The sequence below is a fragment of the Passer domesticus genome, chromosome 19, assembly GCF_036417665.1.
Source record: "Passer domesticus isolate bPasDom1 chromosome 19, bPasDom1.hap1, whole genome shotgun sequence".
Classification (NCBI taxonomy): Eukaryota; Metazoa; Chordata; class Aves; order Passeriformes; family Passeridae; genus Passer; species Passer domesticus.
The window spans coordinates 3291055-3317660 of NC_087492.1; the positions used below are offsets into that span (position 1 = coordinate 3291055).

The 26606-nt window shown below is 43.4% G+C and overlaps 2 protein-coding genes and 1 long non-coding RNA gene across 9 annotated transcripts in view; 2 read left to right on the top strand and 1 right to left on the bottom strand.

Moving 5' to 3' along the window:
• The window catches only part of LHFPL7 (LHFPL tetraspan subfamily member 7), a 57017-nt gene that overhangs the window by 25740 nt on the left and 4671 nt on the right, over positions 1-26606 (top strand). The window lies entirely within an intron of this gene.
• SPATA22 (spermatogenesis associated 22) overlaps positions 1-26606 on the bottom strand; it is a 41438-nt gene that overhangs the window by 4288 nt on the left and 10544 nt on the right. Inside the window, exons 9-10 of one of the 4 annotated variants that reach the window (XR_010349209.1) lie at positions 25627-25730; positions 8784-10432 (exon numbers count right to left, since the gene is read on the bottom strand). Coding sequence is in view for 1 of the 4 variants with exons in the window: in XM_064394290.1 (XP_064250360.1) it covers positions 25683-25730 (48 nt within the window). In the remaining 3 variants the exon portion in view is untranslated. Of the gene's footprint in view, positions 1-8783; positions 10433-20240; positions 25731-26606 lie in introns of those variants that run through there. The other 3 variants (XR_010349210.1, XR_010349208.1, XM_064394290.1) reach the window with 3 other exon arrangements.
• LOC135283460 (uncharacterized) lies at positions 7492-17850 on the top strand. 4 transcript variants are annotated; one of them, XR_010349215.1, is made up of 5 exons: positions 7492-7604; positions 11322-11441; positions 13968-14035; positions 14313-14371; positions 15076-17850. It is a non-coding gene; the product is annotated as an uncharacterized LOC135283460 (long non-coding RNA). The 4 variants fall into 4 exon arrangements; XR_010349212.1 differs by lacking the exons at positions 14313-14371; positions 15076-17850 and having other exon boundaries at positions 7507-7604; positions 13968-14196; XR_010349213.1 differs by lacking the exons at positions 13968-14035; positions 14313-14371; positions 15076-17850 and adding an exon at positions 12990-13693 and having other exon boundaries at positions 7507-7604.

Below are 26606 nucleotides of genomic sequence, written 5' to 3' on the forward strand. Positions count from 1 at the left end.
TTCAGACCTTCCAGTTCCCCAAACCATTTCTGTGTCTCACCCACCTCCCTCCAAGCTGCTTCCATCCAGACTGACAGTTCCTGTGCTGGAGTTAAAATCCCCCAAGCTGCTACTGGAGGCTACAGAAAGCAATTAGGGAGATTACAGTCAGAGCATGGTCGTGCTGCTGCAAGGGTCTGGATGTCCTGTCACAAGCAGGCCTGGACTAAGAGGCTTTCAAATAACAGAGCATAAGCAAACAGAAAATCCTGGCAATTGCTGTCTCCAAGATTGCATTTTGCCTGGAAGTCCATCAGTGCTTTCCTGTGTTAACACTAAACTGGATACAGGGCAAAGCAAGAGATGCAAAAGAGCAAGGAGAAAGCAAGGAGGATATAACACATTAATCAGAGGCAAAAGTTGGAGGCAGTCTGCAAACCTCTGCTCCTGCAGGGGCTGACAGCTGTAAATAGCATATTGAAGCCATGGAGGAAGTAAAGAATTAATTACAGTGCCAAGACCCAATCCCACTTCCAGCCACAGGCAGCATTTATTAAGATCTCACTGAGGCAGGAAAGATTGAACAAGGGACTCGGGGGACTACGAAGGGGAAAAGAATTAATCAGTTTGTCTCAGGAGACTGGAGAAGTCAGATTAAATAAAAACTGGAAGTAAAATGAAAGGGGGAACAAGATGGTTGGAAACCTGGACCTGTTTGAAGGAGAAACTCTGGATTCACAGCTGGGAGCAGTCCCAAGGGCTCCAGTCCCCCACTGCAGACGCTGGAGAGCTTTGAGAACAAAGGCTGAGTTTGCCTTGACTTTTTAATAGGTTTAAAAATGTCACTTTGGGCCTCTTCCTTCCTTTGCCTGGCAGAAGGAGGCCAGGAAAGACATCCCCAGTTCCAGTGCATCATCAAGGAGCTCAGATTCCCCACATCCCACTTTAACTTGGACCTGAGAGTTATCCCCCAGCTGAAATTCCCTCACAGCCAAGCAGGGCAGCAAGGGAAGCTGCACCCAGTTGAACAAATAGAAGTCCAAACCCCAGAACCAACACCCTTAAAGGACCATTTTTGTCCCTGCCCATTGTCAGCCCAGTGTTTTCCATCACAATAACATTCAGTTATTTATCTTCCAATGTGTACAACATTTTCTTCCCTCTTTTGTGCTGTTGCTTTTCTGCCTGTCCCTCTGGGAAAGGTCACTGAGCTTCCACATTCCTGCTGTGTAATGAGCTGTGACAAACACTGCTGACCACGCTGGGGTCACAGAGTTTTAGAGGGCCTTGAACACCAACATCACAAGGAGGGAGCCTGTCCCCAGTTTGAGAATGATGTCCCATTGCCAGGCTCCTTCCCCTCTCTGCAGCTCAGAGGCACAAACTCCCTGGAAGCCAATCAGAAACCTTTGTCTTATCCTTCCCCTCAAAAATCCCAAGCCTGACATAGCCAGACATCAAATAAAATAAAACTTTGCATGTAATCAAAGTGAAGAGTGAATGGAGGAGCACGCTTTGTCCTCCCTGGTAAGGAGGAAACAGGAAAGCATTCCTACTTTCCTTGCATGTCCAGAAACAAGCTGTTTTGAGGAAGCCCTTATGGAAATGCAGAGTGCAGATCCTATAGCAAGGTTTCTCCAAAATCCAACAGCTTTGATTCAGAAGAGAGACACCAAAGCCCTGCTACAGAAACACTTCCCAATAAAAGTGCAGTTTAGAAAGTTCCTGACTTTATCACATCAGTCTCTTTCATAGAAGTACAAGTCTGTGTCTACTTTTTAAGCAAACTTCCAGATCACTGGAATTTACTGATTACATAAAGCACAGGAATAGACATTCCACTAACAACTGCATTGGTAATAACCCTGAACACCAGAAAATACCATAGCAGGATGGGTTTTGTCCCATGTTATGCCAAAGAACAGTAAAAAAAAAAGGTATTTGCTGCTGATTCTATGGTGGTATTTCCTAGAAAAACCACTAAACACTGTTTGCTGGAGTTTAATGTGCATGATTGATGGGAGGGAGGGACGTGCACTATATCACAGCCCCTGGCTTTTGAAACCTGGTGCTCTAAAGCTGTGATGCATGCCCAGCATCCCAAGTCCCCTGTGTGCAGTGCCTGTTCCTGCTCACTCTGACCCAGAGCAGGAGCAGCCTGGGTGCAGCCAGCTCTACTTTCCCTGACTCAGATTTAAGGTGAACAAACCACCAAGCCACAGCTGCAGGCAAGACTTAAAAAACCCCAGAAGCCACTAAAAATAAAGATGTGTCTCTCCCAACACATGTGTAATGTTTCAAACCAAACCAGCCAAAGAACTGAATGTGAAACTGGTGCAGAAATAGATCCTCCCTCAGAAAATGAACAAAAAAGATGTTTGCTTGGGGATATGGATAAAAATTGGAGGTAAAATCTGAAAGCTGGAGATGGAAGAGCCTCCCTGAACCAGCTGTGCTTCCTGGGGTCCCATGAGACCCCAGTTTCAGTTTTTGGTTTGTGCAGCCCCAACTGCAGCGTGTGCTTTCCAGAGCTTGTGCTGCCCAGTGACACCTCACAGCTGCCCTGCAAACTAACCCAGAAGGGACAAAACCTTCCCACCCCTTTCCTGTCAGCTTTTCCAGCGTGGTGGTGGTGAAAGCCTTGATGCATCTCACTTTAATGCCCCCAGGGCTTATCGATGGATCCCAAAATTAGATCAGTAGACCCCAGCAGGCTCAGGAGTCTTAGCCAGGCTTGTTACCTTAATGAAATGCTAATTGCTGCTTCTGCACACTAAAAAAGTGCCTTTGGTCCTACAGCAGCTTCAGTTAAGCAGTGTTAATTGCCAAAGCTAATTATGTTGCTGTTGCTCCTAGATACTGGTTCAGGTTAGGTGTGTAAACAACGAGCCCAGTCAGTGCCCTGGGTGCTTTCTGTGCACAGAGCAGGTGCTGGCAGGGGACAGGGGCCACATCCTCAGCTGATGCCACAGGACAGGACCAGGGAGGTGACAACCTCTAGACAAGAGACCTCACAGCAAACCTTCTTCCTAAATTTTTTAGGATTTGTGTTTTGAGAGAAAACACTGAAAAAAAAAAAAGCTCATCTTTCCTCAGTTCCATAGGTAGAGGTTTTATTAATTTCTTTAACCAGCTGTCCTTAAAAAGCCTCAAATTTCTTCTGTGATGCAATTAGTGGAAGCCAAGGAGCAAACGGATTTGGTATTCACTTACCCAAGGGAGCAAAAACCCTTCAAATGCCTTTTTTGTTGTACATCCCACATCTGTTTCATTGATGAAATTCCCAGCTGAAAAGGTGCATCATGTCAATTAAACCATCAGAATTTTCCAAGATCTTTACGAAAGACCATTAGGATAAAATATTTGCTGGTTAGAACAGCCTTAGATAATTGCTCCAAAGGGGTTTCACTTTGCCAGGCCCTTTGGGACCCACTGCTTTGGGACTGGAGGCAGAAGCAGCCCTGTTTCAGCAGGTGTGGGGTTGCAAAAACCAGGATGAACCTTCCTTGGGACACTCTCAGGGCAAACAGGAACAGCCTGGGAGAGCCACAAGGAAAATTCTCTGGAGTTTGGCTGTGCTGCTTTACTGCTCTCCTCCTTGTGCTGGGCAGGAGCAAAACAAAGCAGACTGTGCTGTAGGTTGTGATTGTGGACAGAACTTTACAGAATCCTGCTTAGGGAGCACGCAGTAAAACAGCTTTTATCCCAGATCCAATTAACAGCTGAGTTACAGGACTCCAGTGGAATAAAGGGCACTGAATCTCCCAGCCTATTTACATGATTTATTAGAACACTGCTGTCTGCAGGAGCTGCTTTATGTTTTATTTATGAGGACACAAGGGGGTGAAGGCTCAGTTACCAAGCTGTTGGGGTGTTCCTACCCCAGCAGTGCTGAAATTCTGCTACAACAAAGGCACTAAGAGTCCCCCTTGCTGCAGCACTGCTGCTCATGGCACGTCAGCCACGGCTTCCTGGCTGGGCTTGGCAGAGCTGCTGCTGGAAAAGCACCACTCATTTCCTCTCACTCCTTTCAAGGTTCATCTGGAGCAGAAAGCCAAAGCTCAGACGTCCAGAGGGAAAAAAGAGATGAGTTCCCAGCCTTGCAGCTGAACCAGCAGCAAGGGGCAATGCATGTAGTGGGAGTTTCTGTAACAAGCATGGAGAAGTTGGGACTGGTGTTTTCTCATCTCTGTTTCTGAAACTTCCATTTCTAAGCATCTTCCAGGCCAGAAAATGATATTTGAGCTGACAGCCTTGGAAGGGCTCCACCATTTGATGTTTGGATGTTTGTAGAGGGAGCAGAGAAGGATTTTCAGTGACAGATGAAATCTGCAGTCCTTCTAACACACCAGAGATCTCTTCTAAAGAGATTTTGCCTCTTGAAAGGCAAACTCTAAGGTTTCTATTGCAGAGATGTTTGATACCAGGAAACTGAGTCTTGTGATAAAATGAAAGTGTTCATGGTTTTCTCCCACTGCAATCAGTATTCCTGTAAAATAGCTGCTTTCCCTGTCTTGCATAGCAGTGCAGCAGTGAGACCAGCTGCTGTTCCATTTTCCCCTTCATTTCCAGGAGTAGCTGATACACAGCAATAGGAAAATACAGTCACAAGTAATGTGACTTGCTCTAAGTGTCTGTTTTCAAGAAAAGTGTTTTTCTGTGTGTGGTGGGGTTTTTTTAACACTTCAGTGGTGTTCTGAATAGCTGTTAAAGATGGGAGGCTCCAGTGCCATGTTGTATCAATATCACAAAACTGGGTGCTCCTGAGGGAAGGAGCCTAATTAGGATTATTATTTATTGCTAGAGCAGCCTTAGATTTGGCAAGTCCTCTCCCAGCAAGACTGTGTTCACTCCTAGCATATGTTGTTTGGATCCATCATTTGAACTTAAAAGCTAAAAGTACTTTTTCTCTAATGGAGAGAGATGCAAGTTCTCCTCCAAATCTCTCCAGGAGGTGGAAGGCTCTCTCAAGGGGTTGCCTTTTTCTGTTAAGTGTTTCTCTAATGGATTTGGAGAGAAGCAGCACTGACACAGAGCAGAAGGAGCAGAAATCAGCCTTCCAGAGGTAATATAAAGCTCCTGTTCCCAGCCACCTTCTCAGCTTCTCTGTTCACCTTATCCACTCAGTCTGATCTCTCCTATAAGAAAACCAGGCAACTCTCATGCTTGCTCCCAAAAACTGACTTAAATAATATTTTAATGCCCATAAATACTATTATTTGCAGAAAAAGCTATCCATTAAAAATCAGGTTGCTACATTTGGTTTTCTACTGTCAGATAGAGAACCAGGCTGCTTGTAAGGTGAACTCCAAACGGGACCAAGTTTTGACAGAGTAATTTGTGCATCCTTCTGCCTAAGATGCAGGCACACAAGTGTCCCCAGGCTTTGGTATTCCTGAGTTACTGCAAACACAGCTCTCAGAGGCACCTGAAACACCACAAAATAAGATACCTGGGCCCCGTGGGGAGTTTTAGACAATTGCTGTCAAAGGTTTTGTGAGCTCTCATGCCCCAATTAAGGGAGCTCAAGAGAAATAGCAGAAAACATGGTTTTAAATGAAGGGTGAGAAGTGTTAGATTAATGCACCAGTAATTAAGTCTCTGCAACAAAAAGTGCTGTTTTTCTAACAGTATTTCATGCAGCTCCTAGGTGTGAGACAATAAACTCTGCACACTCATCTTAAGAAGGGATCTGCCTTGGGAGTGCCAGGGATTGGCATGGGCTGCTTGTGCAGGAGCAGTTTGAGTTCCTCTAGAAATCAGGAGAGAATTCAGCTCTCAGGAGCACAGGGTCATGTGAAGAATTCAAACCAGGTGTCCCAAGCCACAGACAGTGCCAGCCCAATCCCCTCTCCTGACTAGGAAGAGTCATTTTCCTCATTTCTCTCATTCACACTCACACTGGCAAGGGAGTTGATGCTTGCAAATTCAGCTAAAAGCTTTCAGCCACAGTTCCACCACACCAGGGCAAAGCACACAGGTGCCAAAGCAAGCATTCTTTGAAATACAGAAGATTTCCAGGGTGCAGCTCCCTGCCCTTTGCAGCAGAGTTCAGGTGGGGTTGTTGCAGCCTCCCTGGGGTAGGAGCACTGAGGACTCAGCAAGGAGCTCCCTTCCACCCAACCTGACCAAGGCTGCCAGCAGGGAAGCATTAGGGGCTAAATGTTTCCTCTGGCTCTTTTTCAAAAGCCTGGAATGGACACAGCTCATTTTACCATATTACTTTAGGATGAAATCAGCAGTCAGCCCAGAGCAAGTTCTAGAAAAGTCAGTGCAACATTTCAGGGTTTCAGTTTTACTGAGTTATCCAAAGTTTGGCAGCCAAGCAGCAAGTGTGAACAAACAGCCATTAACACTGTTGTTATTATTATTATTTACTGCCCTCAAGCATCCAGTACTGCAGGGGGGAGGAACAGGCTGGCACTTGTCCTCAGAAACCTGCAGCTTAGATTTAGTCACAGCAAAACAAAAGCTTCTATGTGCATCACACCTCCCTCCTCTCCATCACAACCACTGTGAGATCTCAGTTTGAGGACTCTCAGCCTTGTCCCTGACAGTAATTAAACCCATAACAAGAGGCCCAGGTCTCTGCGCAGGGCAGGGTGGAACCTGGCAGCTGAATTTCCCTGTGTTTTGTGTCACAGCAGGTCTGGTCAGCACATACCTGGGCAGTTACTGGGCTCAGACAAGCAGTGCCATGAGCTGGCATGGTCTGATGACTTGTGATCACCACTCCAGACTTTAATAGTCACCTACAGCTTTGATAACCAGCAATTTCTTGACTCAGCTCCTCTGCTTTCCCCCCCAGGCACTCCCAGTTTGCTCCTGGGAGCTCCTGGCTCTTCTTCCCCATCAAGCTCCCCCCGCCCCTGCTGACAAACCCATCTTTAAAAACTGTGTCAGCTGCGAGGATGCAGATGGTCGCATTTGCATCAAACAACTTTTAAATTATCATTCAAATTAAATTAAATTGAAAATGCAATGAGCTGTTCCCGTAGAACTCCTTGCACAAAGATGAGTTAATGAAGGTCACATTTGTAACCAGTGAGGAACATTTAAACTGTATCATGTTTGGCATGGGATGCCATTGGAATAACATGCCTTTCTAAATAAGGATGAATTACTCTTAAAGGCCTTGTGCAGGATTACTCCCTGCTCCAACACAGGCTGGTCTTTGGGCCCTCTGTAGTCCAAAGAGGGAAGAGCTGTGCTGGGGGCAGCACAGCACCAGCAAAACTTTGAGGGAGAGGCCTCAGGCACCAGCCTGGGCCATCAGGTCCTGCCTGCTCTCCCTGCCTGGATGCACAGGCAGGAACACCTGGAAAGGGCTGCCAAGGGAAAGGATGGAAAGGTGCAGTCCCCACGCCTGTGGCTGGAATTGCTTCATTTACACACACAACTGGGTGTCTATTGCCTTGCTCTGTGTTTACAGCCATTGAAAAACTGCCCTGTAATGGTTTGGGTGACATCTGTCATCTTCATGGCTCTGTGCTGTCACAAGGATGTCACAGAAATGAGCCATGCCCAGTTCTGTGTGCTGGGATGACAAATGTCACCTGTTTGGCTCCTTGTGAGGCTTCCCAGCTCCTGCTCTGGTGCCAGGCTGGGCTCCAGTAAAACACAGGGTGAGTGCAGGAGCTGAGCCCTGACAGAGTGACCCGAGTCCAGGCAACCACAGAGCAACAACCTGAGCAAGCCACACAAAGCAGAAATTTGTAGTTACTCTTTTTTTCTCTTTGCTTTGCATGATCCTTCACCTCATCTGCACCTGCTGCAGGCCACATCACATGTTTCATCTCAGGAAATGAAGTAGCATTTTGTATAGGGAAATAAATAGCAATAGTACATCCCAAATGCTCCTTAGCAACAAAATGAGAGGTTTTACTCTTGTTTTTACATGGGCTCTGCTCCACACTCAGGTGCAAAGTCAGATGCTGAGAGATCAGAGAAACCTGTGAAATGGAGAGTAATAATTGGCACAATTTTTGTCATCTGCAAAGGCTTAAGAGCTGTTGGTTCACTACAGCAGTAGCCTGCTGTCTCAGAGAAGAGCTAACACTTGCCATCAAAAGGGGACTGAAGTGCTTTGCTTTAAATAGCTGCCGAGGTTTTAGTTGCTTTGAAGTGACTGAGTGCATCCAAAACCTTAGAAAGCAACTGTTCTAAAATCCACCCATCCCCATTTCTGCCATTACAACAAAAGCAGTCAAGTCAATCTGAATGCAGCTCATAATGCCCTGCAGGAAGAATCACCAGGTTCAGTTTCTGAGCTGAGGACAGTGGCTCAGTGCCTTGGCCCTGTCTGCAGAACATTGCTGAAAGGCAGCAATGTGCCTTTGCTTACTCTGAGCAGAGCAGTGCTCAAATGTTTTTTCCTAAAAGCTCATACCAGTTGTAAATCTGAGGAAAACCCTTCTGATCCCTGTGGATGATGGTCTAATTTGCTATCAGCACAGCTGAGAACAAAATCTGGACCTGAGTGTTCTACTCAAACCAAGCTTTTGTATGATGACATCTGAGAAATTACAACAACTGGAATTAAACTATTTTACATAATCCATTCATAAGATAGAGCTCATAAATAATAGTAGGAAAACAAAATGTCAAGCCAAACTGATTTTAAAAAATGCTTGAAAGCTGCCTTACAAATGAGTGGCACAATAGCAGCTGAGCACTGAATGGTGATTTACTCTGTGCTTTGCAAATCAATTTATTTATCAATAGCTGAAGTTCAAAGATTATGCAAAAGTAGCAAAGTCAAGGATATGTGACTAGGAGGAATGTGTCACACTGCTGCCTGTATGGATTCAACAAAGGAATTTAAGGCTTTGTCTTCCTGGTAACTGCAGAACAACTCTGTCTAAAGCCACAGCTTCCCTCTGGCCATAGGAGCAGATTCCCAGCCCCAGTTTCTGTGCCTCCTCTTCACCAGCTCTGGGGACTTGGGTTCAATGGTCCTGACCAAGGAGGTCACAGTTTTCTGCTGCCTTGTGCCTCTGCTGGCTGCTGTGGGACATGAGCAGCCTGTGGCTCAGCCACAGCCCAGCTCTGACCCTGGAGAACTCAGGGATGTTTCTTTCAGAAGAGATGAAGGCTCAGGTCTGGCCCCTGAGTGTTCCTGCACAGCATCCAGTGTTACAAAGAGGAGCCTTTGCACTGTCAGTTCATTTTCTCCTCAGAATCTCCATGGGAAGGGAACTTTCCCTCTTTAGATGTTCCATTAGAAACTGCTGATGCAGAATCCATCAAATGCATTAAAAGTCCATTAAGTCTGTGAGGCTGCTGGTTGTTTTCCTGTGCTGGCTGAAGAATTTGGAAGGCCACAAGCTGTATGTTGCCTGTGGCAGATTATCCTGTGCTGGCTGGCTGTGTGCTCTGGCTGCAATATCCTGTGTGCAACAGGGATGTGTGGCTTCAAGAGATGAGAGGATACACGGCCCTTTCAATCTGTCTGTGCCTTTGAACTGTGTCACACAAAAATGACAGCAGTGGGAGACACAGCAAATGATGCCCAAGAAGTTTGGCCCAAAATAACCTCATCATTTTGCATCAAATAATTCTGTCTGAGATATTTGCTCTTTAGTCAGTTCTGAAGTGCACATTCCTCCCTAATAACTGCAGCAACAGGTGACACTTTGCTGTAATTATAGCTAGATCTTCATTAAAGAAAGCTGAAGATGATGGTACTGAAAAATTCACCCAGGATAAATGAACTGGAGCATTTAACAAACTTGTATTCATTCATCAATTCTAACTTACATGCAAAGGATAATTTCAGGTAACACTATGAAATAGTTATTTCTAAGACAAAACAAGGCACAACAGTTCTGTGCAGCCCAGGATGCTCAGGGGATTCAGGCAGGGCAGGCTGACTGGGACACTGGATTAATGTTTGCAAACTGATGTCGAGCCAAGTGGGGAGTTCCAGCCAAAGCTTCTTCCAACAAGTGACGTGCAGGGATTTTGATGAATCCTCACGACACCCTGTAGAGAGCTGGGGATGTTGTATAAACATGCAGCACCTTGGAATCTTGCAGAGAGCAGGGATACACCTGGTGCAGCACAGAGGTCAGAGCTGAGTGTGTGAGATGCTTGTCTGGTTTGTTGCAGCCTCCTGGGAAATATGTTTGGGTTTGGTTAACTTGACTTTTAAATGCAGGCATCCTACGGAAGGAAACTTCCCTGAATGACAAGTCTGATGTAGTTAAACAAAACCATTTTTGAAATGCAGAACTCCAAACGTGATTAAAATGCAGCTTTTCCAATGTATATTTCATCAAGGCTAACCATGAACAATCCTTTTTAAGTATTTCCTTTGATGGCTGGCTGTTTATTTGGATTCAGTGAATGCAGGTTTGGTGAAAGAGGGTGTCAAACAGGTCAAGAGGCGAGACGGACACTGTGCCCTGGAAATTCAAGCCTTTATTATCTGGTCTCCACGGGATTTCCTTTCCTACATGGAAAAATGTGTGGTAATGCCATAGCAACAACAAAGGAACAAACATAGCAGGACATGTCTCTGCTGTTTAAGGCTTAGTAGACTGGATTTTGTAAATGACTGCATTTCCAGAACTGTTATTTTGCTTAGAATAATATAAACAATGAGAAGCTGAACTAAAGGCACAAGAAATAAGCATGAACAGCTTTCCATCTTCTCCTTGAGGATTTTGTCTGTAAGGCAAAAGGAGCCTTATAAATATTAAGGACGAGTTGAAAAATCCTCATTTTAATTTCAAACCGATTCCTCTTCCTCATCTCATACCACACTTAGAAAGGAATCATCCTTAAGCCCCACGATAAACTCCTCACCCTGTGTGGGTAAGCACAGATGCAGAAGACTGCACGTATTCTCTGCCAGCCAGTTCCCACAGACAAAATCTGCTGCCTGCTTGTTAGGCAGAGAGGCTTTGCTGAAGGATTCAGGGGTTAAATGGCCCTTGGGGAGCTGGGATGTCTGTGGAGATCCACAAGGTGGGAAGAGAGAGTGGCACTTGAAGGCTGGGCAGCTCCTGCTGTGGTGCTGCTGCCTTGTCCTGTGTGCCAGCAGGACACACAGCAAGGCACAATCCACTTTTTTCCCTATGGATTTGCTCTAGGATGCCACAGGAATGCATGGCTCACCATCAGCTCTCTTAAAGCCACATGTAAATAGTAGATCAACATGATTTATCAAAATCAGTTCATAACCAAGACACTGATCTGTCAGTGAGCAGCCCCAGAGGAAAGTTTTTGCAGCCCTCCCAGACCCTTTAAGAGCCTTGACATGAAATGCAAGGCTTTCTGAGCTGCCTCCTGACCCTTGCTGTGACCTTCCTCTCACAAGCCATTATTCTCCACAGCAGAGCCCATCAGCACCTGTCATGGAAGGGATCTTGGCTAAGAACTCACAGCCTGGCTGCTGTATTTCAAGCCAGCTCTTTATCAGAGGAGACCAAAGTCATGCCAAGAAAAGATCTGAGGAGGTGTGTGTGAGAAGGAAAATAATCCCTGCAGTTTTCAGGACCAATGGGTAACTATAACCACCTTTCATGGTTACCCTGGTTTTGCTGGAGTAGATCTCAGCCTGGCTTGCAGTGCCTTCGTTTGCAAATCTGCTTTCCATACCCATCTCTAAAAACCTGCACCTCTGACCTCAACCTCTGTCCACCTCCCCACTGTTATCCTGCCCCTGATTTCACTAGGAGTGTCTTCATCAAGAGGAGCCAGAGCTGGGCAGGATCCAGAGCCCATCAAAAAACCTCATGGGGAGAGGTCCCAACATGCCTCAATAACGAACATGAGCACATGGCTCACAAACACACTGACAGGGCTTCGTCCAAAAGCTCCTTCATAAATAAGAGCTGCTCTAATTATATGGATTCTCTAATAGTTCAATGCATGCTGAAATCATTTCAGTAGGCATAAAAAGACATATCATGAGATTAACACTGAAACAGATTGGAAACATCTGGCTTTGGGAAGTGGATTGGTTAGACAGCAGCTTTTGCAGGGCTTTGCAGGGTTATTTTCCCCTTTGGATTAATCTGCTCGACTACAGAATAAGTATTTTTCTGACCTGCCAGCAGAGACAATATTAATAGTTTCTAATTCTTTAGTCAGCAGAACAGTAAGGTGAATGCATGCTTGGGATTGGATAGAGGGAAGTCTTTATGATCCTCCAGCATCCCTTTAAATTCTCCTTCTGTCACTGCAACAAAACAGGCACTTTTGGTATGGAAAACACATGGCACACAAAGAAAAAGGAAAAATAAGCCTGCCACCTCTAAAGGCAGAACTGCACTCAGATTTATGGGGTTGTGGTAAGGAACAGAATAACAGCTGATATCTTTTATGGGTGATTGGGAAAAAGAAAATGTATTTCATATACCATTATGTACTATTACACAATGGTTAGTCATCTCAAAGAGGTATTAGATGGACTTTTTTTTCATTAAAATGCCATTAACAAATGAAATGGGTGGGAGGAGCCATTGGCTTGGTAGTGGTAAATGACCTGATCACAGGTGAGTAATAATAATTGTGCATCAGCAATGATCAGTGCCAGCTTGACAGATAGCTCAGATCTGACCAGTAATATTTGGCATCAAACCTCATTTCTATGCACCCAGCTTCCTGCCTTCTATCTTTATCACCCAGTGCATTTTCTTTTCTGAGAGCAGGCTGATTGCTGCTAATCTTCCAGCCTGTAACCTAATGCTCTCTCTTTAAATGAAGTCCCCATATTGTTGATAAAGAGTCATTGTGTTCACTTATCTCCCTCCTCTCCAGAAGTGATAGCAGTAAATCTGACTTCTCAATTAACCTGTGCTGAATTAGAATCTTTATGATCAAATTGGTTGATGTCAGTTTGGATATTTTTTTCTCTCTTTTCAAATCTGGACTGCTTGAAACTCAGTGGGAATTAGGATTTGTGTAAGTCACCAGAGCCTCTTTCTGTGTGTCAGATTGCTGTGGTGTACACAGATGAGAAGCCATTTTCCTGTCATTCTTACAAATTGCTTCTCTTCCAGAAATTTTCGAAGGAGGAATGAACGTGGCATTGTGTTGCAGGGAAAGCAACAGAAATGGGATCATTTACACCATGGAAAAATAATGGATGTTTCACAGATGTAGCAAGGGAGAGCATGGCATAGATCTGTCTGTGAGACAGGAGCCAGACCCTCTACAAATTCATTACAATTATTATTTTAAATGTATTTTTCTGGGATGCCACATTATACATTGGCATGTGAGAATGAAGACATTCAAAACTCAGTATATTTATGTCAGCTGTATATTTTCCAAACCATTCTTTTCAGATTAAAGTAATCTGTGGCTCACAGATGCCACATCCCATATGGGAATCTCATCAAAGGTTGGGGAAAAATTGAATGAGTCAAGAGAGGCAAGAATTTCCAACCAAGCCAGGGGAAGAGGCTCGTGGGCTGCTGGGCTGGGAGCACATCCAGCCCTCCAGCCTTGACACAGCCCCATCAGCCTTGGGCTTTGCTTTCCTTGCTCTGCTCCTCAGAGCAGGGATCTCTGCTGCAGGGACATCCTTCTGTCCTGCTTTAGAAACCTGCTGTTAGACACTGTCTTCCCTGAATGTCTTCAAGCAGGGCTTAACCTGGCTTCCTCCAATTCCTTGGCATTTGACCTAGATAAACCAAGGTTAATTACAGAAAGTTTAATTAGAGACTGTATCTAAGATCATCAAAATGTCTCCTACTTTAAAAAGCACGCAAATCTCATTAAAATATGGATACCTAAGAAAAGATATTTAGTGGCTAAATGGAAGGCCTGTCATTACTGCTTCATTTCCTTGCTGCTGTTTGAGTTTTGACGGGAAGGGCACTGGCAGATGATCCCACTCTGATTAATACAGTTCTGTTGAAGATTTCACCTATAATTATCCCCTGTAGGAACACAAGGACCTGGCCAGGTTTAAATCAGCATGCCTCAGATATCTGCTTTATTCAACACTTCAAATATTTTTCTTGTTCAAACAGGGATGTGTAGCTGTAGTTCTAGACTGTGTTTATCTGGCACAAGGAAGCCTGCACTGACACACTGAGAGGTTGGTACAAATGAAATTTTTAATCTCTGCACTAGAGATTAAAGCACAGACCAAAACTAATGCCATAAAATAAAAACTGGTACAATGCAAAAGTTGTACCAGAGTACACACTTGCACTGATTCCCATATGCAAGATGTGCTGTAAAATTCCAGCTCAGAAGTGCAGAGAATACTAAGAATACTCCTTTTGCCAAAGATTTCAACAAATTATTTTTCTCTTCCCATCCAATATTTATATTTTCCTTGATAGATTCTGTTTAAATTCCCATTATTTCAGGACCATCTTGTAATATTTGTGCAGTAAATCAAAGCACCTCCCAGTTAAAAGACATTAAGGTAATCTATGTTACTATAAATAAGAGGCTTTTTTAAGGAAGTCCTTGAGTAATTTTGCTGTAATGACAGCAGGGCTCATTAAACAGCTGCATCTCCTGCCCAGATTGGGGACATTTGCAGTGCCTGCAGTTTGTGACATTCCCCAACGTGACCTCTGGGAACACAGCAGGAGCAGAGCAGGGTTGTAAAAGGTAAATTGGGTTGCAAAAGGAGCACAGTGTCAAAGAGCAGCCTGGGCAGGGCCTGGGGGTCTCCTCCCTTCCCCAGCTCCTGCCCACCAGGGTGGCATTGTCCTGGGCATGGCAGCCACTGGCACAGCAGGGAAATCCCAGAGCTGGTTTGTCCAGAGTGCCCCAGCACCTTTCAGAGCCACATTTAGCTCTGGGTTTCAGCTGTGCTGCTTTGGGGGGTTTATCTCACCTGGGTATCAGGGAGATCAGACTTGCTCTGAAGGACCCTTTCCTCCTCCTGCTGGGGATGCTCACAGCTGAGAGAACCCCACTGAGCCCTTGTTCAAGCTGCTGAAAGTTCAACTCTTTATGCTACAGAAGCAAAACATTCCAGTGAATACATCCAGGGTTTGATTAGAACTTTGTAATTTGCCACTGGACAATCTAGAGTGGGAATTTCACAAGGTCCAAGGGGTTATATCCTCCATGAGTCGCTGAACACAGGTGAACTTTTATAAAATATTGTTCTGTCAGCCCTTCCCTGTGTGTGTACAGAATACCAAGCTTCCAGGCTGCTGAATTAAAGCTGTAAATTTGACCTGTCAAAGCCAAAAGATGTTGGACCAGGCAGCAGGTACCTTTATGACATTTCCTTATTACAAGCACTGAGATGCAATTGTTCATGGAGGGCATTAAATCAAATTGTGGACGGGAGCTGTGACAGAGCCCCCCAGGCTCCTGCCTCACCACAGGCACTGCAAAGTACTCACAATTAACCTGCCTGGCTGGAGAGCTGCAGAGAGGAGATGCTTTCCTTTTGGATGGATTTTGCCATCCCAAATGTAACTGTGCACTGTGCCACAGAGCAGTTGCAATTACCTTAATGAACTGAAGCCTGTGGAGCAGCTATTCCATCAGGCTTTCAGGACAGCAACTGCTGCATTGCCCCCTTGGCAGTGGTGCTCCACTGAGCTGCATCCTCCTAAAATGGCATCAGGCTTGGAGGAGCAACCATTTGTCCAGAGACACAGGAGAAAGAATGGATTGATGGAATTAATGATGCTAGAAGGGAACTCCTGTGCAGAGCAGGTTATTTGGCTGTTGGTTGTCTCTTACACGACCTACAATAGATCAGCAGGTGCAGTGACTCTGACAGGAGCTCACCTGTCTGCACTGAGTGAAAAGTTTGGGATGGCACATCCCTGGGGACAGCAGAGGGAAACCTGAGCTGCCAGACCCATTCAGCCAGGCCGTGGCTCCCCATCAGAGCAGTTTATTTGGGCTTTGTTGTTAATTGTTTCACTCATTGCTTCTTTGTAGTCCATCAAATTTAATTCTGTCCGTGGATGCAGTAATTACACATTCCTGTTTTTATGAAGGGCTAATGGACCACCTAAGGCTTTGTGTAAATTAGTTAATGTTTCCTTCTGCAATGCTGCTGCTTGTCCTGTGTTGTGCTGGCAGGTGCAAAATGTTCCTTGCAAAAGCATATGGAGAATCACTGAAGGACAGCAAATGCTGATGGGTTTTCCAAGGACAGGGTTAAAGGATCATGTTCTTTATGATATATATGAGCACAGGGTTTATTTTATATTTCTTCTGTAGCCTGAAATGCCTTAAAATTGCTGCTGAGAAAGCAGATACCTCAGAGGAAAAATATTCTTGTAAGGGACATGGAGGCAAAATAATAATTTCAGGAGGTGCTTAAGCCAAATGGGAATGGTGACAGTGAGCAAACAGCCTGAAAGGAGCAGGGAACATTGTCTGGTTTGCATTGAAACACACACTTGTGGAGCAAAGTTTTTAGGCTGGCTGCATAAAAATTAAGGATTCTGTAGGGAAAGATAAACTGGTGTTGTCAGATATTAATCTGCTAGTCACACTGCAAGAGCATTGTGGTTCTTTGTAGATATCTGGAGCTAAAACCTGGCCTAATGAGGTCGGTGGCCACATTTCTGTTGACTCAGTACGTGCAGGATTTCATTCTAATTCTTTAACTGTTTTTATTTCCTGTAAATAATCTTGCCTAGAGCTGAGGAACATTTTTAAGTGAGGGTTTATTCCTCAGTGCTTAACTATAATACATTAATAAATCAGTAGCCAAACTAAATAACTACTGGTTTTTTATTATATTACAGCCTTCTCATTTGTTTCTGGTCTTCCTCTTTCTCATGTTATGCTGAAAATAAGTCCAAAATGCACATTTTCTGGCAATTGTGAGATGCCCATAAGAAGGGGAGCAGATACTCAGTTCTCCACCAAGCAATCCCTGCTCAGGCAGTGGTGGAGGCAAAAGCACAGCATTAGTTCAGCTTTGGTTCCCTTCCCTTTCTGCTGATCCCATGAAATTGAAAAAGCAAGAGGAAAAATATCAAAAGATCCCATCACATTTTCTCCAGTTTAAAGTACAAACTATCATGTTATGCAAAAGCCTGAGGTAAGCCTCAAAGCTGGATCTCTTACATGGCAATTTCCTTGAAGAGTTGTTGGATCACATTTTTGTAAGGGTTTCTTCTACTCATGAGTATTTTATTGCATCTGTTTATCCCAGTAACCTGGAATTCATTTATCTGACAAAGATATTTCCATGAGTGAGCTTCCAAACACACAGAGGAAAAATATGACACATCTGCTTTTAGTTTGTCCTTTCTGTGGCTAATTTAAAAATGATCACCAAGGGAAATACGTGTCAGGCACAGAGGATTCACCTCATCACTAGCAAACTTCCAACTCAGAATAGAAAATAAAATCTGAAATAAAGATTTCAAATGCCACACTGCAGACTTCTAGATGGCAACAGCTGTGCCAAACCATGGAATTAATATGGCTGTGATGGAGTGGAGGAAGGATTGCAATCAGTGGGCAGCTTCTTGGGGACTGAAAAACAGGCAGGGATTTAGATCAGCTGGTGAAAAATCCTTTAAATCTGCCAGCTTGTTCCCAAGTATCTTGCAGAGTGATCAGATAGAGCAGCTGAGGCCTCGTGTCCTCCCCTGAACAGGGTAACTGAGCAAGCAGCAGCAATGTCTTCATTTGGGAGCTGAATGCATTCAGAGTCTCTGAAATGGATGTGGGGCCTCCTCCTGCCTTTGTCAGACCAAACCCTACTGGAACTGGGACAGAACAAGTGCTCAGACATGGAGTGTTATTTCTTAGAGGGAAAATGAGTTCAGTGAATGGGAACTTTTGGGCCTTGATGGCTGATGTGTGCACTTAGGGTTCATCATTTGCCCTGCCTAGATGCACATCACTTCTGCCAGAACAAATGAGCATTTTCCTGATTAATCAGGAGCCCCCAGGGAGCTGCTCTTTCTGTACATACATTATGATCATTAAGGAGCCTGACTGCCCTGTTCTTGTTGCAGGATGTGGGGAAATGCAAAGCAAATTGTGCAAACTATGCTCTGTTTATTGGACACATTTCTCTGTGTCCCTTTCAGTAATGGTGTAATTCAGTAGCCTGAGATGACAAATGATGTATTTAAGTTTTTTTTTTTTTTTTTCCCATGCTGCCCCATGAATGTTATTAACTCAAACATTTAAATGCAGGAAGATGGAAATGCTGTGGGGTTTTTTGGCAGTGCTCACCCCTGTCACGGGGGTGTTTCTCACTGCTGGGTGTGGGGTTGGCACCCTCAGCCTGTGGCAGGGGGGTCCCAGCTCTCAGCAGGGCCCAGCTGAGCAGGGCTGGCTGCTGGAGCCACACAGACCCAGCTGCAGGGCTGGCACTCCTCCCAGAGCATCCTCACACCCCACGGTTTGCACTGAGCAGCAGGACAGGGGACAGAGCCCTTTACTCTGTTTAAACAAAGGAGTGCAAACAAATTACTGCCCAAAGCACACCTGGCAGGCTGCAGAGCCATTGCTGTGGGAGCAGTGCCTGACTTTGGGAGGCTGCAGTGGCTGTGTCCACCTGACAGTCTGGGTCTGCTCCCACCCACAGGTGTCTCACCATTGTTCTGTACTGGACACCTAATTAAACAGCAAATTAACATTAATTGCTACCCCTTCTACTGGCACAACCATTCTGGTACTGCACAAGGCTCGTGGAAGGTTTTCCACTAATGCTTTTCTCACATGAAAGAGAATTTTGCTGATATTGTTCTCTGCTGGATCTACATTAATTTCTTTTTTAAAGTTGAAAATATATTATGTAATGCTCTTGAAAAATTAGAAGAATAAATCATCCTGCAGCCCAATAGGTAATGTTTCAAATGCTGGCTAAAGCCTATGTGAAAGGAGAGAGAAATATGCATGTTTTTATTACAAGACCTGAGCTCAGAAATTGGCTTCACTTCTCTGACACCCTGGACTGGAGGGCACCATTTTTCTGGCACTCTCACAACTTAACAAGGTCATTTGCAGTCCCAGAAGAAACTCAAAATTCATAACTCGAGTTTCACTTAATTAAAAAAAAAGAAAAAAAAAGGAAAAAATACTGATTTGCAGTTTCTTTGCATAAAAATATATTCAGGGAAATACTGGGATCTTATCGCTACAGTTGCAGTCTTGACTAGTTCATTTATTAAGAAAGTTCAATGTTTATTTAAGCATTTCAGCTCCCCTTTAAAAAGAAAATCTAGAAAATAAATAAAGTTCAATGTCAAAAAATCCACAGCAGAGCTATTCTTGTATTAATAAAACAATGGGAATAATACAGATGTCCTTGAGAGTAACTCTTTCTTACAGAGATAAGGTGGTGATTAATGGGAAATTTGTTCTTGCCAGAGGTGGCTTTCAACAGTAAGTAAATAAATAGTATGATCCCATTCTTGCAGTCTACCTACCATAAATATTATTAATCTGGTCATAGGAAGCTGTAACACTGCTGGCCATTCAGAGGTTAGGATTCTGAAAACACCCTTGCCCCTGAGGTTATTTTGTTGATGATGTCATTTACTATAATGCCACAGGAAAAAAAAAATGGCATGGCAACCAATTCAATTCAGTTTTAAAATAATTTCCAGAATAGAATGCTTATTTCTGACAGTGTCACTGCACCTGGTCAAAATCAGCTAAAGAGCTTAGCCTCAAGGAATGGAACAGCCTTTATGAAGCTGGATTTTAAACCTGAGGGAGTTCTGGAGCAAATGAATGTGGGTTATGTCCAGTGGCACATGTGCTGCAGCAGCTGGGCTCCCCCTCAGCACTCAGTGGGAAGCAGGACACTGCCAAAAGGCACCACCCTCCTGCAGCTCTCCTTAGCCTGAAGTTATTGCACAAGAGACAGAGGATTTCCAATGGAACCTTAACCAGAAATAGGAAAAAAAACCTCCTCCACACAGACATTCAATTTTCCCCATGGTTTATTTATGAATTCTGAATTTCATGGGCCAAATTTATTAACTAAGTTATTTTGTCAAGAAATACAAATGATGATCATTTGTTAGCTGCACCTCTTGAATAACAGTATCAAAGTGTAATGAAATTATTGAGGGGATTTATTAACCTGATGAAGTAACTCATTAAATCCTTCAAAGGCATTAATGAAGGAGGAAGTGTGGGCCTTTTGGTATAATTGGAGATGGGAAATTGTGCAGCTGGGCCAACCTGATAAGAAGGATCAGATATCCCAAAACACTTTCATTTGGCTGGTAATTTGGGGCATTTCTATCACTACTCTGGATTTCAACATGATTTTTCTAATTTAGGTAGCTCTGCATCAGAACACAACTATATATATATATTTTTTTTTTTTTGCTTTTCTACTTTGTTCTAGCAGCTTTGGACTGAATTAAGCTCCTGTGTGAGATGTGGCTGGGGTTCTTTCTCTAAGGCTGATCTGTCTGCTGTTAACTGAGGGTGGCTGGACCAGCACAACCAGCCCAGGACACTTTTGACCACAGGTTTTGAGAGGACATTATTCAAAGTTGCTGTGCAAGACCTGGCTAAGGAACACAGGGGTCACACAAGGCTGAAGTCAAAACATCAGATGTGCTGTGCTGATTCATTTGCACAAACAGCCATCAGTGACAGCAAACCCTGCTCAGGGCTGGATATTAAAGCTGGATATCAGGAAGAGGGTGGGAGAGAAAGGACCAGAGTGCCCGGTGCACCTGAGGATCAGTGCTGGGATCACCTGCTGCATTTCCAGGCAGCTTTCAGTGAAGTAGCAGTTGCTATCCCATTTTCCATCTGCAGAGAGCATCTGTTTCAAGGCAGAGCTGACTCCATTTATAGTGTTTTTAAAACCACTGCACTGTGTGCAGCTTTAAAGATTTTCCAAGCACTCAGGGAGCATCACTACTCTAACCCACTCCAGCAGGACAGGGCTGCGTGTGGCTGCAGCTGTGTGGCACCTGGGCTGGGAGAGAGGAGCTCTGGAGCAGACAATTATTTCCAAAATTACTCGTGGTGTGGCTGATTTATGATGGGCTGGAATCAGCAGCATGAAATGAGGGTTGTTACAGAACTGTTCTTTATGATCAGGTGGTGGCACGTGGGCTTCTGCTGACTGATGACATTCACAGGACTAGGACATCTGAGAAACAGAAAAGTCTGCTTTCAACCCCCTGTCAAGCAGTTTTTATGAGGAGATTTGAAAACATGCAATTTGTGTCTTCCTGGTTGTTCCCGTGCCCTGGGAAAACTGAAGCTGGTCTTTGTAGCTTAAATCAATTAGGAGAAGGATGTAGGATGTCTTTTTTGTTGTAGGCATGTATTTTTCATGGTTGCATTCCAGATAAAACACTGTTGTGTCAGGGATTCTAATCACCTTTCAGCCATATATGTAAAATACATGTGTCTGAAAGAGGTAATGAATGTGATATCCCTGAGGCTTGGAGGCTGCTGGGATGTGAAGTGCAGCTGTAATGAAGGGAGATGTGGGCATTATTCTCAGACCTCCCACCACCACTGCCTTGGCTGCCAGTGTGCAAGATGCGGTAGAGAATGGGCAAAGTCAAAATAAATTCACTGTACAACACTTTACAATAAGGTCACCTCTGGTGGAAGGCTGATATTTAATGGCCACCAGCTTCATTATAAATCTGTTTTTGTCAGTGTCTGCTCTGCTTAAATTGTGAGTCTTGGGAGAGGTGAAAAGATTGATTTAAAACAGACCTGTGGGCTGAGCAGGTGGGGAGGAGAAGGGAGCAAACGTGTCATGTGGAATCATGACATTTCAGGTGATCTACACATCACTGCCTGCCTTTTGGACCTCAGCCCCTGCTCTAAACAGCTATTTAAGAACTTGGATTTGACAGGCAGAGCAGGAGCCAAGACCTGCTGCAGGCTGGGCAGCGTGTCCCCTTCCCAGGTGAGCTGGCTCCAAAGCCAAGACAATACAAATGTGTCTGTTCCCTCACTCCCTGCAGCTGCACGTGCACCCAGGCTCACACTGCTGCTTTTGCTAGGGAATGCATCAGATGGGAGGTGGAAACTGCTCTTGTTCACAGCCAAAAGATCACAAGAAAAAGCATTAATTTAAATTTTCAGTCATCAGTCTCATTCCTTGCTCATGCTGAAGAACATAGCAGTTTTGGCAAGGATAGGTTAATTAAGAAGAGAAGCAAAGTGTTTGCCACCCTGATTTCTATTTGTAGAAATGTGCATTGCTTAAAAAATGTGTACCATGTTATGTTTACCTAAAATAGAACAACTGAAATATGCACTTTTTATTAGCACTTCTTGACTGTTGAATAAAATGTGACACAAAGATAAGGGAACACAGGCACATTACAGGCATGATACATTCTGAACATGCTGCTCTCAGCTAAAGAATCCAACACTTAAATATGTCAATATTACATTATTAGTCTGCTTCTGTGTTTGCTGCTCTGAGAGAGATGAAGTGAGCACGACTTAAATAATTTCCAAAAAAAATAAATAGAAAATCTATGTAATTATTGAAGCAGTACAAAAGAGGAAAATCATAATGGTTTCCAATCTGACAGTCCCCATTTCTTAGCTCTCTGACTCTTGTAAAATTTCATGTAACACGCTGCTATTTTGAGAAACATTAGCTCTTGTCTCTCTTTTACAGTCTGCTAAAGAGGCTGTATTTCTCCTAACCTTGCAGATGACAAAATGCACTCTTTTACCATAGTCCACACAGTGCTAGATCATTTCAGGCTTTTGGAGTCAATGACACGCAGCTCTATAACTGCATGATTAGCCCCACAGATTACCAGATTACAGCTATAAATCTTCACCATAGCTACCACTCACTTGGCAGAAATAGTCAAGTTTCATCATTTGTTCTCATGTAGAAAACATGCTGTGAAATGCAGCCTCAAAGGTCACCAGGATAGCATTTCCTTTTGTGGCCCTTAATAAACTTGCAGCTAATGCAGTAATTACCAAGCCCAATTACCTCTGTGATGGCTTCAGAGAATTTCTTTTCCAAAGTCTGGATAGTCAGATTCCACTCCCTCCAGTTAATAAGTAGGATAGATTCAGCTATTCCTACAATTGTTAGACATTTCTGAAACAGGCTATTTGTAGAATGAGGGAGTTGTGCCAACAGAACCCGAGTGGGATATTTTAGTGGCACTAAAAATATTTGTGTAAAAAAGGTGCATGGACACCCTTATTTCAGTGCTAGTTTTATTTAAAAGAACATGTTCCTCCTCTACCTAAATCCACATAAACTGAATGGAAAGCATTGCCCAGCTTTTGATATACACATATTTCCCCATAATTTTGCATAGATGTACATTCATAAAAATACAAGCTACTGTATATGATGCAGGTCCTTAGTTTGTGAGCTGGAGTCACAGACTCAGCATTTCAACACAGAGTTTGGAGACATTGTACAAACGAACCCATTCCCTTTGTTAGCTACAAAGCGGTTTGACAAGCTACACAGCTCTTGTTATAACTACATTTATATTACAGCTGCTAAGTGCTAACTTGTGAGTTGCACCATTTAGAAAAGCCAGAAAAGGAACTGCTATAATCTACTCCTTTGGCACCAGTCCAGCACTGATAGAAGCTCCTCAAATCACAACATGTTTGACTGAAATGACGCCAGTGAAACAATTCTTTACAAAGAAGAGCTAAAGTGTGGTATGTTAGAAGTGGCTTGGCCATTATTAGGAGTTCCAGCTCTTTATTCAGTTACAAAGGAAGGCAGCTCCATCTTTATACCAAGTATATGGGCATTATTATCCCTTTTCCCTGCTCTTCCTTTTGGTTTCCTTGGAGGGAATAATTGCTAGGGCTGCTTCCAAGAGTTTGAACTCCAGGTACCTGACATGCACCTGCCATGAGTTCAGCAGAGCAGAATGGCATTTAACAGTGTCCCTGTTTGTCCCTGTTTGCCTCACCCTCCAAAGTTCAGCTGTTATAACAGTAGGATTTTAGTCTGGTTTCTTTTATCTTTGAGAGGTCACTTTCCTGTTTGTTTTATTTATATGTAATAGGCATTGAAAATGATGCCTGCTGATTTTAGATATATTTCAGCTCTCCCCAAATTACTCTAATTCCTCCTTTCCTGAAGTAGTCAAAAGGAAATCACTAATTTTCACATAAGCCCAGAATTCCATCTTGTTTCTATTTGTACACTGATGTGCAGCTATTACTGACAAAAACCTTGGATCTTACTTAGCACTGTCTTCAAGGGATAGATATGGAGGAGAAAAATAGGTACCTCCTTTTTGTACAGGAAAATGTATTCAAAATACCCCAAATGTAGAAACCCTTCAGGCATGCTACAAAAATATTTGCTGGAGAGGAGTGCTGGGAAGGACTGAGTGCAGGGCAGTAGGACAAGAGGTGATTTTTTGAAGATGTCTGGCTGTGTTGGCTGCCAGGTTTCCCCTGTTACCTGTATTTCTGCTTGGTGTTAAGCTGTCTGTGGCTTTGGATCAGCACCTGCTTTCTCATTTAAGATCATGTAAGTAATGAAGAGCTGGAGAGCAGCTAATAAGATTATAAGGTGAATAAAATGTATGAACCTGAGAGGAAATGTGTTATTCCAAGTCAACTGTGCATAAGAAGAACTGCCAGGTTTAACAAGAGAGGTAATGGATTATATGTAAAAGGAAACTTCTTGATGAGATGAGTGAAAATTGCTTTGGTAGATTAAGCTCTGTCAATAAAAATCTTCCAAGAAGACACAAGACTGTGACAATCTGTAATAGGGTTGGAATAATACCCATGCTTGCCTATGATTCAACCCTAAATCCAATGATTACCTGATATGTCCCACAAGCTTGCAATTAATCCATCATTGTCACAAGTATCAGGAATATAATACACTCCTAAAGTAAGCAAATTAAATTTCTAAGACAAACTAATCTTCTTACAGCAGGTAATTTCAGGAAGAGAATTCATGCACACAGCATATTTCACTACTACACATCACCTAAACATATTAACAAACACAATAAAATAAAATAAAATAAAATAAAATAAAATAAAATAAAATAGGTGGTTTTTTTTGTTCTCTATGTTTGTGAGCCACCTTTAGATCCTTTTCAACATTGGTATGGAAGATAAACATCAGCTTAGTCCATTTTAAACATTCCTGCTTCACAATACAGAAAACTATTCAATTATTGTGTTTCAGATGTTGGAAAGTCCATCAGTCTTGCCAAAAGAAGTGGAATGGAAACAGCCTTTTTTTTGTCATGGTATCTGAGAGTGTTGTACATTGGTGCCCTCTGCACAAACTCCAGAGAACTGCATTGCTTTGCTTTGGTTTAAAATCAACTTGAAAATGGTGTGAGAGATTTAAATAATTAAACAGTTGTACAGGGGCTTAATGAAATGAATAAACCATTGCAATGACAAAGAGTTATATATTATTAATTTTAAATTAGCAGAAAATGCTATTTTTCCGAACTAGAAGTGTCATTGATTCAGTATTTTCACCAACAATTTACAATTTTTTTCCTACAAAAAGCCCTGTTTTCCCTAAAGAGAAGTGTCCTCCTTTCAAATAATACTTTATTCCTATTAAAGTTACTTAGAAAGCAACCATTCAAACACCTACTTTTTAAAAATAAAACCAGGCCTTGGCTGGCAGACCCTTCAGAGGAGAAAGTGCAATTTACCATCTGGCTGTAGGACACCAGGGAAGCAAAGAGGATGAGACTGTAACTGTTTGGGATTGGAAAGTAGAAATAAAACATGACTTACTGTGGAACCAGTGTGCTTGGCCTTGTCTCTGGGCTGCCATCAGCAGTGGCTGTGAGTTACTGCAGAGGGCTCAGGTGGGGAGAACCCAGCAATAACAAACACCTCTGTGGCACATAATAAACAGAACAAAACAAAAAAAGAAAGCACTTTTTAACCAGTGTAACCATTTAACCATTCACATAGCTGATGGGAGATGAATCAAATTATCAACCCACATTAAAAAAGAACTCAAGAATGCATTTTCCCAGCAAGTCCTCTCACAGCCCAGAGGTTTCATGCTGCAGAACAGACCCCAATATGTTGTGTGGCCTCATCACCTTGTGTGACAGCAGGATTACAGCACGCAGAAGGGTGAGATGCACTCGCTGCTGTGTTCTGACACTCTGAAAGTGATGTTTGTTGTTGGGAAGCCGTGCAGAGGCGTGAGTGTTACACGAGGAGCCTAAATGGAGCCCCACTGTTCCTTTGTGTGCTGGCCCAGCTCGCGGTGCTGCTGACAGACAGCACCATTAAGCAGTCATTAGCACCACGCCTGAAAGCTCGCCTTCTGCGGGTAATAACGGGGCTATTCAATATTTGGAGCCTTTGTAAGAAAGAGGGCACCTAAATGAGAATAATGAGGTCATTCTATGACATGCCCGAGGATATGAAACCATGGGTAACTTTTTGGCCCGTTTGATATGTGAACATATACGTTCAGCTGTGACAGATTATTTCTAGCCTTGGAAAAAAAAAAAAAATAAAGCTGCTTCCATTAAATCACACCACGCAACATCAGCACCAAGTGGTAATCAAAACACTGTAAAACACAGCCTTCAAAACAATTCTGTGCAACCCAATCAAAAAGAAAACATATATGGAACAGATATGTGAAACAGAGCAAGGGGTTGAGACCGTGTCAGAAAAACAGTGAAATTTAAATTTGGAAAGGATTTTATCACTGAAAGGATTGTTTCCAATTCTGCTTTTTTTTTTTTTTT